Raw genomic sequence first — 16,520 nt, forward strand, 5'->3', positions numbered from 1 at the left:
GTCTTGAAGGGCACTGGCATTCTCTGAACTTTGCTGTTGGAGTATATATCCAGGTGGTAGAATATTTCCTTGGCTGTGATCGTCTCATTTATAGGGGACTAGTGAGTTGTCTCCTGTGGGAACCAGGGGGTGCTCTACTAGATTTGAATCTACTCTTCGTACCTTCCACACAATGCTTGGACAAGGCTATTTCATGGCAAAAGTGACTAACTCAAGGGTGAAGGCTAAGGATGTAAGAAGCTCTTGCTAAGATAATGAGAGATATATGAGATGCTAAAAATAATCTTAGTTTGTAGCTCTCTTCTTTCATTGGCTTTCTAGCATGCTTAGAATAAAATCCAAATTCCTTATCTTGGCTTACAAAGCTAAATGTGATCTTATCTCATTTACCATTTTTCCCTGTTTGCTATACTTTTCCTCAGGTATGCCAAGCTTTCGTACCTCTGTCTGGAATTTTCTCTTCTTCCTACCTTCAATCTTCACATGGATAGCTCCTTGTCATTTAGATGGTTGCTTAAAAGTACTTCCTTAGAAGACTTCTTTACTGCCAAGTCATACTCTGCCACATTAGGCTGTTTTTCATCACAAGGACTTATCTCTAATTGTAAACTGCTCTGTCCACAGTTTAGAGCAATATCTGATAACATGGTAGGCGTTCAAATATTTGTTTACCAAGTTTGTCAGTGTACTTTTTAATTGACCTCAAGATTTCTGGGACTGTTGATACTGACAGTTGGGGGGGATCTGCTGAAGGGAATTTGGTTGGATGGTGTGGGGAAGTCCTATATTTTTTAATATGATGGGAAGAAATACAAAGGTTATATGTGAATAAAATTTGTGAATATTTTAGAGCAAACTGCTTCTCTGAGTAAAAATAATAATGCTGTGTTTAACCTTTATGAAATTAAATCGATTTGAAGGATGAACTAACATCTCGAAATATTTTCTATTTTATTTTACTTAGTCATTTCAGCGAAACTTAAAGAAAATAAAAAGAATTGGTTTGGGCCAAGTCCTTATGTGGAAGTCACAGTAGATGGACAGTCAAAGAAGACAGAAAAATGCAACAATACGAACAGTCCCAAATGGAAGCAACCTCTTACAGTGTAGGTTTGAAAGTATTTTCTATGGTGTATTTTGTTTAGTAGGTGAGCAGAAATGCAGCTTTAAAAAAGTTTCTCACTTTTTTCTTTGTTCCTCCTCTCTTTTTTTTTTTCCCCTCTTATTCCCCTGTTCTTAGGACTCCTCCTTCTAGTCTCCTTTCTCTTTAATTATTTGTTTTCCCAGTCTCTCCTTTTCATTGCATTGTTGCCACTGAAAAGTAGCTGGGAGATCCCAGGGTCACTGGCCTAGAAAGATTAGCAGCTCTTTCCTTAATTTAGGTTTGAAATAGAGGGCCATGAGTAGCTCACTTTATTTTTTTAATTTAATTTTTAAAAATAGTTTGTGTTTTTTAAAATTACAGTGCCCACATAGAACCTACACAGGGGTTTTTTTCCTTTAAAAAAATTATGCTATACATTTTATAATTAACATACATAACATCCTTTTTCGTTGAGTACGTATGGGTCTAATATCCCTCATATAGCTACGTAATATTCTTTAATATGGATGGACTGTGATTAATTTTACTAGTTCCCTATTGATCGGTTGGTTTCTAATGTTGTGCTATTAGACAGTGTTGCAATATACATCCCTGTGCATATGTCTATATGTTTGTGTTTTTAATCTGTCATTCGAATTCATAGAAGTAGGATGTAGCTCAATTTCAACACTTATTGACGAGGCCTCAGATGTTGGTAGGAAGGGAATTATAGGTTAATTTTAATTTTTCTACTAAAATGGAAGCAAATGTATGATTTACCAACAAATGGATTTTTAAATAATATAGTGTATTTGGTTTGTATATTAAAGTGTAGTTCAAAATATAACCAGTTGTTATCTCATCAAATATAGACAAATTGCTTTCATTACCTAACATTTGGAATTCTTGTATTTTTTCTCTTAGAGAAACAAACCTGTAACTAAAAAAAGTTTTATTTCTAAATGGTGAGATGAGACATTTGAAATGATAAGCTCTTCTCTTCACATGATATACATGCTTATGTGGACAGTATTTATTCCTAATAAATGACAAAACAAATTAGCTAAACCTATATTATTGTTTAACATGGATTTTTGAAGTTGTAGGGCATCTTGATGTACTTTATGATTTTGAGCAAATGAATGAAACTTAAGAATTTACTGAAGGTCATCTTGAAACCTATTTGCAGAAGTATCATTCTGATGTTCCTCATCTGTATTTATTTCAACATCGTTTCTTAGACTTCATTTTTAATTAGTGCCCCATTAGAGATTTGATCTAAATTAAACAATATGTGAGTAACATTTTTTAAAAAAACAAATCTTCAAAAGGCCACAGCCTCTATTAGCGACTGGAGATGTTCAGAATAATAGACTGAATACTCAGCTACTTTCTACCAACTATCTGTGCTCACAATAAATGTACTTTAGGGCTCTTGAGCCGATAACGACATGAACTCCTTACTGGTTTAAAAGTTAAGAAAAAAGAAACTCCTTGTAGCCCTATATGGTAGTGTTATTCTTAAGTCCAGATGTTCGGGGGAACATAGCCCAAGATCTTCTGAATTTTTAAGTTGCAGCAGATTGGGCTGCAATTTTAACACAGCTTCCATTGTTGGGTAGTAGGCTTTGCAGACTTCTCTCAAGATTTGAATTGAAATAATTTAGACTAGACCTCAAAGTAAAATTAAATTTACTAACTCTTTTATTCCATCCCCGGTAGGTTATATAGTGTTCCTATTTTTCTAATTGAAATAGTTTTTATACAGTTTATTGCAAATTCAGATTTCTATTCTGTATTGGCATTTAGCAAGGTCTGGAAGAGTCTTTATTTGACAGTTGTCCCGGACACTTTGCCTCTAACAGTGTGAAACTTGGGGTAATATAATCCTCAAATCATTAAGTAGCTGACCGAGAAACTTCTTAGTATAAATTTTAATGACAGATTCTTATTCCCAGTCTGCCACCGAGTGGCTGTGTGATCTTGGGCAATTTGCTTAACCTCTCTGAATATCAGCTTCTATATCTGAAGATGGGAGTGGTAATTCTCATCTCAGGGTTGCTGTGAAGATTAAACGAAATAATCCTAAGCTCAGCATACTACCTGACATAAAATAAGGATTTAATTAATTAACTTTTTTGTACTACGAAAGTAAAACTGATTTTTCAACAGTTTGTAGCATGGTGAGCACTTTTACTTTTGTTGATGATATACATGCATGAAATTGCCCCTATAGTTCAGTGACAAGTGAAGATGGCCATAGGCAGTATTGGTTGTACGGTAAACTGTAAGGTGTGCATTGAGAAGATTTTAATTATAATTTATTTACAATCTTGTTGTGATATTTAAGGAAATTATTTTTCACCTTTTTTTTCACCTGTAGTATCGTCACCCCTGTGAGTAAATTACATTTTCGTGTGTGGAGTCACCAGACATTGAAATCTGATGTTTTGTTGGGAACTGCTGCATTAGATATCTATGAAACATTAAAGTCAAACAATATGAAACGTATGTATGTAAAAACAATAGAATATGCTCAGCTTTTGTTTTTCTACAAGAAATTCATGTGCCATATGTGAAGAAACTATGTTCACTATTTGTTTTTAGGTTTACTTGGTTATGATATTAATAGGGAGATGAATCTTGAACTGTTTAATGCATTCTGAGTAACCGTGGTTTGGCCATTCATTTTGGATCTGATATTTTAAATAAATATTTATTTAGTAAATAGGTATTCATTGAAGGCTATATACTCAATTATGGAAAACAAAAATATAGAGCAGAGCTGAAGGAAAAATGTAATCTCACTACAGAGAGACAAATGTGGTTAATACTTTGACATTTCCTTTTCGAATGCTTATTTTAAAAACTTCCTCATTTTAGATGGTTGTGGTTTTATTTATATATGTATATCTATCTTTAGATATCTATATATACTTATAGATACATAAAAACTTGAAACATGCTTATTTTAATTAGTATATCATGATTTTAAAACATTTAATCCCTTGAGTATCTAAAACATACTTCAAAGGATTTTATTTCTCATTTAGGATTTACGAGATGAAAATTCATTCTTAAATTATGTTTTCAGTCAGTATAAGTCAGGCATATATTGCTGAGTAGTCTTAGTTGTCCTGCTGGCTCATTTTGTAAAAGTGAATGAATATAATAAGTGAGATGATTAAGCTATTTAGTATCTTACATTGTGGATATTAACCATTAGGAAATTTTGTTCTATTTTTAAAATGTTTTTGGCATCAAAAGGCCTGAAACCTTGGGTGAAGTGTATTAAAACAAATTGTGTACACATAAATGTAAAGTTTTTCTGACAGTTTTGTTTTCAACAGTTAAGACTTAAAGGAAAAAAAGTGACCATTTTCTATAATTTTATTCTCTTCCAGTTGAGGAAGTAGTTGTGACTTTACAGCTTGTAGGTGACAAAGAACCAACAGAGACAATAGGAGATTTGTCAGTTTGTCTTGATGGGCTGCAGCTAGAGTCTGAAGTTGTTGCTAATGGTGAAACTACATGTTCAGAAAGTGAGTAAGCACTTACTATATAGGGTCTTTAATGATTCTTCTTACACTAGCCACTGTAGTATGTTGTAATTATTGCTGTTCTTTTCCACATTAAAGAAATTATTTTATTTCCTTTTTAGAAAGAGACATTTTTCATTTTAAACTTTTAGTGCATTGTTTCTATGAGGAAAACATTTTTCTATAAGTTGAAAAGCTAGCCAAGTAAAAGCCATATCACAGTTGGCCCTATGAGTGATGAATTGATTTATAAAGTGTCCGTTCTGTAGGCCAACAGTGGCAGTTAGTATGGCACATTTGATGCTACACCTTCTCCAGTGCTAATGGCAGACATAGTTTACTCTCTGTAGCAGTGTCTGATTGAGTTTAAATTTGACTCGAAATCCTTCTTAGTACTGTACCAGACAAGCCAGTAACAAGCTGGAATCCATTTGCCATTCCTCTTCCATTTTTCTAGGCTACATTTATTGAGATGTCTTTGAGTTATAATAATGACAGAACCAATTCTTTATATGTATGCTGATATATTTTACAGTTTATGATTTACTCGTGTTTGTTAAAGGAAATAAATATGAGCTGTAATTAAAAGAAGTTGGCTAGCACCTGAGTTAGTGCCTGCACAGCTAGCATGCTTAATTAAAACCACTTCTCAGTGGATTCCCTTTAGATATTTCCAACCCTTATTAATGTGCTAATAAGTGTATTTTCACTTGAAACACAGATTGTAGAGGCCCCAAGACAAAGCACGTATTAATGGTCTCCTTGATTAGTCTGACAAAGATCTTTTTGTTTACTTAGAAACTGCCTTATGAAACATTTTGCAGTTGTCAGGTGCTGCTGTACTTCTCTTCCTACTTTGGAAGACTTCCTACTTCCTTTCTAACTCATGACCCTTTTTAATAGCAGAACCTTTAAGATAGTCCTGGTGTGTCTTCCAGTTTGGTTCTTTGGGGTTAATGAGGGTGGAAGGAAACTTCTGAATTCGTTATACTGCTTCAGAGTTGACATGTTCGTCTTAATTGACTGTTATTCACAGGAACTCTGTAATAGTTACATTTTTCTATAAATTGGAATTCCTGAAGGTAATAAAAGTTAAGTTACATTGTTAAACGGCTCTAAAACCTCAGTATTTATAGCTTCATAAGTTTTTTTTTTCCTACAAATTGAAACTGCTACTAATGCAGAATATTTAATAATTAACAAAAGTAAAGCATGTCAGCCTTCATATTTCAGAGTAGACTCTAAACTGCATATTATACTTATGACTTTACTGTTTGTTTCCTACAGAAGTGGACATTTCTATGTAACCAGTTTTTGACTCAAGTAGGAAAATAATTGACAGAATTTAATCTCATTCTTTGAAGTAAAGAGAGGTTTTAACTGGGAAGTCACAGTGGATTTTAGGGCTAGAGTTGCCACATACAGTAGCTGCCATTTGTTTAATGTTTACCATGTGCCAGGCACTGTGTTGGTGTGTTTACATATATATTCATTTAACCATCACAATTTTGTAAGACATTTTGCATATAAAAGAAAGTGAGGCTCTGAGAGTTTAAATAGTATGTCCCGTATCACACCAACAAGTGCGATGCAGAGTCAAGATTGAAACACAAATATTTGTTGGTTTCCTTTTCTTTTCAATATACTTTCCGTTTCACAGTTAAAAACTTAGGAACTTTAAATGAAATCATGAGTTGTTATAAGTAAGCAAAGAAAACCCAATTAAGTCCACAAGCATCTGTGGTGGGAACTTCACTTGTATTGTTTTTTGATTGATTCCATTAACTGTAAGCCAGAAATGAAAATTAGAGTTTAGCGCTAAAATTGAATTTCTGTCATCTGAGCATTGTTTGGTTGGTTTCTTTTGTATTCTAATATTTTTCTAATGTTACAGAGTTTTAGTGTTTTTTTCCCCTCTGTGTGTTCAGTCAAGTTTTTGTGGCTTTGCTGTACAGCAAAAACTAATACAACATTTTAAATCAACTATACTCCAATAAAAAATTAATTAAAACACAAAAAAGTTTTTGTGGAAGAACTCATGGGATTTTAGACTTTAATATTTTTGGTTAATTTAAAAATAATGCTTATAAAAAGATCTGTCTGAATTTTGGTATTAAAAGTCACCAAATAATAGCTTGTTATATATTTAGATATACTGCGAAGATTTTTCTAATAAGATAGATAGCATTATCTCTTTTGATAGTTAAATTTTCATTTTTTTGGTAGATAATTTTCATTCTTTTCGGTGGATAAATTTTCTAAAAATGGCAGTTATATAAGTAAACTCTTTTTCAGGTGAAACAGATTTTACTCACTATGTTTGTTTGTTCTTCCCACTTCAAGCTTTATTTAAAAACCAGAGAGCTTTATGTTCCCATTCTACCTCCCCTACCACTGTCTTCACTCAGGGAACAAGTTTAATATCCCAACTGAGAGTGTCATTTGTAACATTTTCTTTGATACTCTTCCTTATTTTTCTGTTTAGGAAGTAATTACATAATTTGTCTTGATGTTTTCATTTTCTTAAGTACAGAGTTAATCTGCTTTTATGAGTCTTTGGGAAGAAGAAGACTTTATTTAATTTGCTAGTTAGGTAGACTTACTGTAGCTCTCAGATCTAAATTAACCTAATAAATTGAGAGTAGGTAGTTGTTCATTTCTGCAAGAACTTCCCATTCATGTATTTTGACTTCTTGGGTGGGTGGTGGTGGTTGATTGTTAATTTAACACCTGTCTTCCCAAATATGGCATTCAACAAGAAACACTGAAAAGTATCATCATCAAAGGCATTAGTTTTCCTAAAGAGAAATAAAAGTCTGTTTTACTTTTAAATTTATGATAATAAAATAGGAACATATTCTTGTAAAGATCTTTATTCTTTACCATGGATGCTCTGGAAATGTATTTAAAATTAATTTGGGGATAGTTGTTGGCCTATGTGACCTCCGATTCTTATTGTGTATGTTCCATTTTGTTTTGGTTTTATCTCATTCTTTCCCAGTCTTTCTCATTAAACTCTAGTTTTTGTGGTTTCTTTTGATTTTAGGGTAAATAGTCATTTTCATTTGTGATTATAATGTTTCTTTTCAGTAAAATAAATTCTAAGAAACTAGATGAAGTTTTTTGCTATACCAAATATTATTTGAAATTGCTATACCTCCTCTGGGTCTGGGTACCAACTAATTATTTTATAGAGAGAAACTTTGCTGTAATGGTATTTTTAAAAATTTGACATATTTGATTGATTATTTTAAATGTTTGCTCAGAATATTAACTAACGTCACAAAAAAGCCAGCAAAACTTCCTTCACACACTTACGTTTTTTTAATCTTTATCAGTGCTACTTTAAAAATGGAAGTATTGGGAATTCCCTGGTGGTCCAGTGGATAGGACTTGGTGCACTCACTGCCAGGGACCCGGGTGTGATCTTAAGAATTAGAATATGAACAATATCATTGCATCCACCTGTGTTCTCCTCCCTATATCAATCCTTGTCTTTTTCCTAGAGATAATCACTGTTCTGAACTTTGAATTGATCATTTCCTTGCTTTAAATTTTTTTCACATATGCATGTGTCCTTTTGTGCTCTATGAAAATATCAGTGTTGCCTTTTAAGATTTATCCATTTTGTGTCTGTAACTCACTTATTTTCATGGCTGTATAATAATCCATTGGGTGAATATACCACAGTTTATCCTTTTTTTTTTTTTTTTTTTTGCGGTATGCAGGCCTCTCACTGTTGTGGCCTCTCCCGTTGCGGAGCGCAGGCTCAGTGGCCATGGCTCACAGGCCTAGCCACTCCGCAGCATGTGGGATCTTCCCGGACTGGGGCACGAACCCGTGTCCCCTGCATCGGCAGGTGGACTCTCAACCACTGCGCCACCAGGGAAGCCCTAGTTTATCCATTTTTATGTCAAAGGACATTTGGGCTCTTTCCAGTTCTTTACCATAATGTACATAAGTGATACATTGAACATTTTTGTATTTATATATGTCTCCTGGTACATAGGTTGAAGGGTCTTTGTAGGCTGTATACTTGGGAGTGGGATTCCTAGGATATGACACAAGTGCATTTTCAGCTTTACAACATTTACTGTTTCTTCAAATATGCCTCTTTTTTGTTATTCTTTTAATTTTGATGAAATTTACAAAATAGATACTTAACCTTATAAAGTGTACAATTCATTTCCATTTAGTGTATTCACAGTGATGTGTATCCACTACCTCTCATTTCAAAACTTTTTCATCACCCCCCAAAACCAAACCATTATCCGTTAAGTAATCACTCCCTATTCCCCCTCCCCTCCATCTCCTGGTAACCACTGGTATGTCTCTATGGATTTGCCTCTTCTGAGTGTATCATAAAAAAGGAATCATAGAGTATGTGACCTTTTGTGTCTGGATTCTTTTGCTTAGCATATTAGTTTTGTTTGTTTTGGCCACACTGCATCTCTTGTGGGATCTCAGTTCCCCGACCAGGGATTGAACCTGGGCCACAGCAGTGAGAGCGCAGAGTCCTAACCATTGGTCCGCCAGGGAATTCCCTGGATAATATTTCATTGTGTGTATATATGCCACAATTTTTTTTATCCATTTGTCCACTGATGGACATTTGCCTTATTTCCACCTTTTGGCTATTAATGAATTATAAATAATGCTGCTATAAACATTTGTGTCCAAGTTTCTTTGTGCATGTCTTGGATATATACCTAGGAGTGGAATTGCTGATGCTTGTTTTTGATAGTTTCTTATTTCTTGCTTGTTAGTTTTCTTTTGATGAGTAGGTTTTTTATATTCTCCATTTGAAAATTCCAGTATCAGAAATATTTGGGGATATAAATGTTTTGACTCTCCTTCATTGAGGCTTGTTTTCTTATATGTTATGGCTCTTTGATTGCCAGTTTATATTTGATCTTAGTCTGGGGGAATCTTAAGGGCCTAATAAGTTGGGGATTCTTTGGCCAGAGAAAATTTCTTTTGCTTCTGTTAGTGCCGGATGTGTCACTTACCTGGGAATACTTTAGCTCCTTTCCAGGATCCCCAGCCTAATGTGGATGTCTCTGGTTCAGCCCCCTCACCTTGTTTTTGATCCACCTCAGAGCCCTCAGGGTAAAACTGTCTTTCACATTTGCTTACTGCACCCTGCTCTTGCTCTCATATCAGTTCACTTGTTTGTTCATTTTGCTTTTGAGATTGCTAGGCACCCAAGTAGTAGAAATAGTGTGTTAAATTGCTTCATCTAAAAGCTGGTTCTTCTGTGGCAGGAGGATCCTTTTCAGTAGAATAGAAGAGATCTTTGTTGATCTTCTAACAAAGTGTCCTCTGGATAAAATGTGTATTTAGAAATCTGATCAGGTTTTTATTTTTTTGGAGGAAATTTGGATTGGGAATACTTTTAAACAGCAGTATGTTTATAAAATGCCAACTTAAGTACAGCCTTTTTCCTCTTCTTGGACATTCATTGTATAAGTGTTGGATAGATTTATATTTTTTAACTATTCTCTTGTTGAAAGCACAAGATTAGATCTAAATAAATTATGTCATAAATTTCATAGTTATGGCTTTACTCTGTGTTGAAGTGAAATAAAAGATTGAACAAAAATAACCCTTGTTTGAACTTTGAAATGTAAATGTCAGGAAACAATAATAGTTAATATTTATGGCGTGCTTATATGTGCTGGGCACTGTTCTAAATGTTTAATTTTCATAACTGTTCTATGAAAGTAGGCATCATTATTGTTCCCATTTTATACACGAGGTAAAAGGCACAGGAAAATCAATAGTATTCCTCTAAGGTCACAAAGTTAGTACATGTTGAACCTAGAATACACACCCAGGCAGTCTGGCCTCAGTCCATGTCATTAAATATGTACTATGCTTCACTGTAGTAAATGATAAAGTTTAGAAGTAGCAATTATTGGTAGAGTTAAATGGATTAGTTCAAATTATCTTCTTATTTTTTGAAAAAAAATGGAACACTGATTGACTGATTTTAATTTATGATGTTTTGGTTTTCTGATTTCATTTATGTCATTTATCAGCTATTTTAGGGGAATATATTCCATATAAAAATAATTCTTATAAAATTGAAGCGTACCGTTTTCAGCCAAAATGTATTTCATTGTACCGTGTTTTTTAAAACCATTTTTAACAGCTTTATTGGCATGTATTTTATATTTCATAAAATTTACCTATTTCAAGTGTGTTAATTTAATGATTTTTAGTAATTTAATGAGTGATGTAATCATTTACTGTAAATCAGATTTAGAACATTTTCATTCGCTAGTAAGATCCCTCCTGCTTATTCACAGGAAATCCCATTTTGACCTCTAGCCTAGAGCAACCACTAATCTATTTTCTGTCTCTAAAAATTCATCTTTGCTGGACATTTTATGTAAATGGAATCATAGCAATATGTAGTCTTTGTGTCAGGCTTCTTTCACTTAGCATAATGTCTTTTCAGGTTTATCAGTGACATAGCATATTTCAGTAGTTTGTTCCTTTTTATTATTGAATAATTTTCCATTGCATAGGTACACCACATTTTATCTATCTACCTGTACCATTTTTTTAAAATGTAACATTTCTAGATAAGACACTTGCCAGCCTTGCTGAGTATGATATAGTAGTAGTATAGTGGTGACTCAGCATCTTTTTAATGAATTAGTTCATTAATCATGCTTTGGAGTAATATAGTGATTTCACTGTTTGAAACTAGACACTGTATTTAGGGACTATTATTCTTCAGCTAAACGGACCTAGACTGTTAAACTTGAGTTCTTTTTGCATTTCATAGTTTTTTAAACTTCTCTATATACTGTTTTTCAGAATCTATTTTATCATCGTCCTGCTGGTAATCAGCACTTTTTTGGAGAGGTAGTTGACTCCTCCCCAAAAGATGACTAAAATACATTTGAATTAGAATCAAGCGTGACATATTTCAAACAAGGCAGAAGCAGCATATGAGTAATATACCTTGACTAATTAACATCTCTTACACATAATAATCATTTGCACAAAATTTTGGTAAAACTTCTCAATCACAGGAACATTTATCATATTTTCCTTTTAAATATCATGTTGGACTTTAACTCTGTTCCAGTATATTCTTTACTAGAAAGATTTGGTGAAAGGTTTTGTTTACATAGCATGTTTAAGAAAAAGGTGCAAACCACTTTCTGAAACTCGTTTTCTGTACAACTTTTATTGTTAAAGGTGCTTCACAGAATGGTGATGGCTCCAGACCCAAGGATGAAACAAGGTAAGAGTTCACTTATTACATACCACAGAATGCAGAAAGAAACAAGGGAGAATGAATAAGTTTCATTTTAGTCAAAACTTTTAAATTCAGATTGATATAAAAATGAGTATCAAAAATTTCAGGGCTCAAGGTAAGAAAGGAAATATTTATGGAAAATTCAAGACCCTAAGCTTATATGACTGCAGTTCTCTAGAGTAGGCCAGAGATACCCAAACGCTAATACTTCTTCAGCTTATAGAAAAGTGAATATGTTGGCACTTTTCCAAAGGTAGGAAAGTTCAGAATCCCAGGGTCATCATTGGGCTATTTTCTTTTCTAGGAAAGCTGGGCTATAATTTTTCTCACTGGGATTAAAAAGCAATAGAAAAGGTTTTTAAAATTAATAACTGTCTGTAGACTGGCAGACAACTTATGCCTCTTGTGTTTCTTTTTATTTTTCTGTTTCATAGTTTTTTTGAAGTCATGAAATTTCCCTCATAAAGATGTTTTAATACTTCAGATTTCTTTGGTCAAATAACTATTCTTTTGCCTAATAAACCCATACTTTTGCATTAATAAGTGAGAATGTGGTAGAATTTTATAGTGCATTGAAAGGTTCTGTTTTGCCACTCTAATTTCTTTTTTGCAAAATCTCTCTTATAATACTTTATGAAACTACTCTAGACGGCTGTAAGTTTCTTGCAAAGGCATTGCTAGAGCCCTGGCTTCATGCCATTTATTTAATCAGTGCTTTGCATTTTCCCAAGTGAATCATTGTTCACAAATAATCTGAGGAACAATGTCTTCTAGGTTTATGAGACTGCCAGACTAATCTTTGAGCATGTTTTTTGTGTTAAGCATGAATTCCTTTGCATTAGCCTTTTCCAGAGAGCATACCTCTGAGATGATGGGTTTGAAAAACATTTTGTAAACTGTCAAATGCTGTTTAAATGTTGCTACACAACAATCATGGTGGTGAATCCCTTGCTTTTGTTTGCAGACTTCATAACTACAAGGCATGTGAACAAGGCAAAACCTCCCCCTCCCCTCAGTCATTTAAGAAGCTTACTAAACAGCTTTAGGTTCTTTTACTGTAATTCAAGCACTGCCTATATCATCAGTATAGTCCTGTTGGTCTCCTTTCCCCCATAGCATGTCTGGATGTTGTATATTTCTCAGTGTTGTCTTCTGTCACTTTTATCAATTACCAAGATGATTGGTGCCTGGCATTCAAGATTTTGTTTTTGGATGTGCCTTCTTGACTGTTAATCTTTGATTTGTATATTGTGACCTTATTATATTAGCATCTTGGTTCTCCATGTTTCGATCAGGTACATATGTATGGTGAGATAAGCAGGGGTTTGTAAGACTGAAGCAGAAAACAAAGCCATAGTAGCACTTAATTTGTAGCTAATTGCTTGTCACATATAATGGTGGTGATAAGTTCACACTGACAATTCTGTACAGTATACAGGTTTCCATATTGGTTTTCAAAATTCATCTCAGGTTTTAGCTCCACAATCACTCATTAAAGGAACTAAAGTTAACCACCAGTGCTATTTTAGTATCACCATGTTTCTCAAGCTTCAGAGTACATTAGAATCACCTGGAAGACTTGTTCAACAACAGATTGCCCAGTCACAGATTGCCAAGCCTTGTGTCCTCCTCCCAAATTGTTACATCTAGGATGGGGCCCAAGATTTGCATTTCTAACAATTTTCCAGGTGATACTGATAGACTAGGTCCTACACTTCGAGAACCACTATTCGGGAGACATACAGGTATTTCTTAGATTTCAACAAACTATTATGGGAAATCTTTCAGTTATGTAACAAAGTCTATTTCTTGAAAATCTAGGCTTGCACAGCTTGGCAGAAGTGTCACTCGATCTTAATCTCATCCTCTTTTACTTCAGAGCTGGTTTGAATCCTGTTTCTTTTTTGAACTGCTTTTACTTGTATTTATTAGAAAATGATACATGATTTTTAAAATGTGAAACAGTCTATAAAATGTATAAAAACTTCATGGAAGAAATGGCATTTGACCTAAGACCATTAAGCATAGTTATAATTTGGATATGCATGTCTTGAGGGAATTGGATGAAGGAGTCTAGGTGGAAAGAAGAAAAACAGTCATGGAGGTGGGGAAGAACACAGGGGTTTTATTGGAAATCTTTAGCCTCAGTATTTGGCTGAAAATAGAGTAATTGAAAGTGGGAAATGGCAGGTGGTGAATTTGAAAGTAGAATCATTCTGTATTTATTGCCTCTTACTATGTGTCAGGCAGTATGATGAACAGGTTTCCTGTTATTTCAGTTAATCCTTAAATATTTTTATGAGGTAGGTATCATTATTACAGGTTATGAGAAAACTGAGGCTCAGAAAGGGAAAGAAACTTGCCTGAGTTAATAGTGTAAGTGGCACAGTTGAACCTGGGAGTGCCTTACCTTCAGAGCCCGAGTGTGTTTTACTGTTGCCTAAAGTGGAATGCTTCCCCCCCCTCCGCCCCGTGCCCATGTAAGTGCTTATCCCTCAATAAATGTTGTTTTTAGTACTGCAGAGGTTGGAGCCAGATGGTGATTTTGGTTTGCAAGTATAGGCTTCTAGAATCTTTTTCTCTGGAGAGGAATGTCTTTTAAAATATTTGAACAGAGCATTGATATGATCAAAACACCATAAGAAAAATTATTTGACAGTCAATATGTAGGTTGGATTGTATGGTGGTGGTGAAGGTGGGAAGACCTCTGTGGGGACTTATTACAGTAATCCACTGAGAGATAATGAGGGTTGCAACTGGAGCAGTGGTGGTAGAAGAGTAGAGAAAAAACGTGCCAGTGAAATCAGTGGGACTTAGGCATTGAGTATCAAGAGGCACAGGAGAGAAGAAAAGTCAAATTGCCTGCGAGGGTAGCAGAGTCACCCACAGAACTAGAACATAGGAGGAAGAGTGGCTTTAGCATTGGAGAGTTATTCTATATCCTGCATTTAGCTGATAATTTGGTACCAGGGGATGAGAATGAGACAAAGATTCGAGTTCTGATTTGGAATTATTTTAAAAGATGATCTTTGAAATCATGGAATTTGAGACCCTAGGCAAAAATTTGTGGAGAATGAAAACTAAGATAAGAACAGAACCATAGGGACCTATATTTAGTAAAGTGGAGGAAGAGGACAAACCAAAGAAGGAATGGTTTAGAAGTGGGGAGTACAGGATTAGAAAAGCAGTGTCACAGAAATTAAGAGAAAAATGTTTTTAAAAGATGTGTATTTAACATTATCAAATACTGCAGGAGAGAATGAGACCTTAGCCTAATCAAGCCAGGGAAAACTGGCTGTATGGAAAAAGAAAAATCAGGTTAGAACTTCAGCTCATCCCCAAATGAAGGTGGATTCTAGGTTTTTTAAATTGATTTTTAAAAATGAAATTATAAAACCTTTAGAAGAAAATATCTCTGAATACATTTAATTATGTAGAAATATAGAACTCTTGTATGTTCAAACATGTAAAAGCAAATGATCACTATTTAACCAATATGAAATTAGTGCCTTCGGATTGTAAAAAGCTCTCACAAATAATGAGGAAAAATTATTCCTTTGTAATAGAAAAATGTACAAAAGACAGACATACAGTGAGTGCATGGAAGAGGAAACTCAGATGGCCTATAAATGAAATACTGTTGAACATTCATGTTTTTATTTACCAAATTGACAAAGATTTAAAAGTATATAAATGGGGGCTTCCCTGGTGGCGCAGTGGTTAAGAATCCGCATGCCAACGCAGTGGACACGGGATCAAGCCCTGGTCCAGGAAGATCCAACATGCCACAGAGCATCTAAGCCTGTGCGCCACAACTACTGAGCCTGCTCTCTAGAGCCCGCAAGCCACAACTACTGAGCCTGTGTGCCACAATTACTGAAGCCGACGTGCCTAGAGCCCATGCTTTGCAACAAGAGAAGCCACTGCATTGAGAAGCCCGCACACTGCAGCGAAGAGTAGCCCCTGCTCACCGCAACTAGAGAAAGCCCGCGCACAGCAATGAAGACCCAACACAGCCAGAAAGGAAGGGCGGGCGGGAGGGAGGAAGGGAGGGAGGGAGGGAGGAAGGAGCAATGGGATAATATATTAAAATGTTAAAAGTATATAAATACTGTATAGTGAAATGGGCATTTTCATATCTATCTGGTGGAGAACAGATCAATTATTACCTTTAAAAATATTTTTTTCTTGGGTGCAGTGGTTGAGAATCTGCCTGCCAATGCAGGGGACACGGGTTCGAGCCCTGGTCTGGGAAGATCCCACATGCCATGCAGCAACTCGGCCCGTGAGCCACAGCTACTGAGCCTGTGCGTCTGGAGCCTGTGCTCCGCAACAAGAGAGGCCGCGATAGTGAGAGGCCCGCGCACCGCGATGAAGAGTGGCCCCTGCTCGCCGCACTAGAGAAAGCCCTCGCACAGAAACGAAGACCCAACACAGCCAAAAAAATAATTTAAAAAATATTTTTTTTTCTTAAGTTAGCAATCAGTATTTCAGTTTGAAATATTTGCCTGCTTTGCCCCAGCTATTCTATTCGGCAGTCTACCTGAAGGAAATAGAAAATGTCACTCCCTTCCGTAAAAAAGATTAGATTATGGTGTATCCATAAGGTAGAGTATTCTAC

At 35.0% G+C, this 16,520-nt stretch overlaps 1 protein-coding gene across 2 annotated transcripts in view; it reads left to right on the plus strand.

Annotated features, from left to right (window-relative positions):
• Positions 1-16,520, plus strand: part of ITCH (itchy E3 ubiquitin protein ligase) — a 122,139-nt gene that overhangs the window by 53,286 nt on the left and 52,333 nt on the right. For both annotated transcript variants that reach the window (XM_060284724.1, XM_030830844.2), the window contains 4 exons: positions 965-1,106; positions 3,468-3,592; positions 4,489-4,626; positions 11,839-11,884. In XM_060284724.1, the coding sequence (XP_060140707.1) occupies positions 965-1,106; positions 3,468-3,592; positions 4,489-4,626; positions 11,839-11,884 (451 nt within the window). The remainder of the gene's footprint in view (positions 1-964; positions 1,107-3,467; positions 3,593-4,488; positions 4,627-11,838; positions 11,885-16,520) is intronic.

The sequence above is a fragment of the Globicephala melas genome, chromosome 15 (assembly GCF_963455315.2).
Source record: "Globicephala melas chromosome 15, mGloMel1.2, whole genome shotgun sequence".
NCBI lineage: Eukaryota > Metazoa > Chordata > Mammalia > Artiodactyla > Delphinidae > Globicephala > Globicephala melas.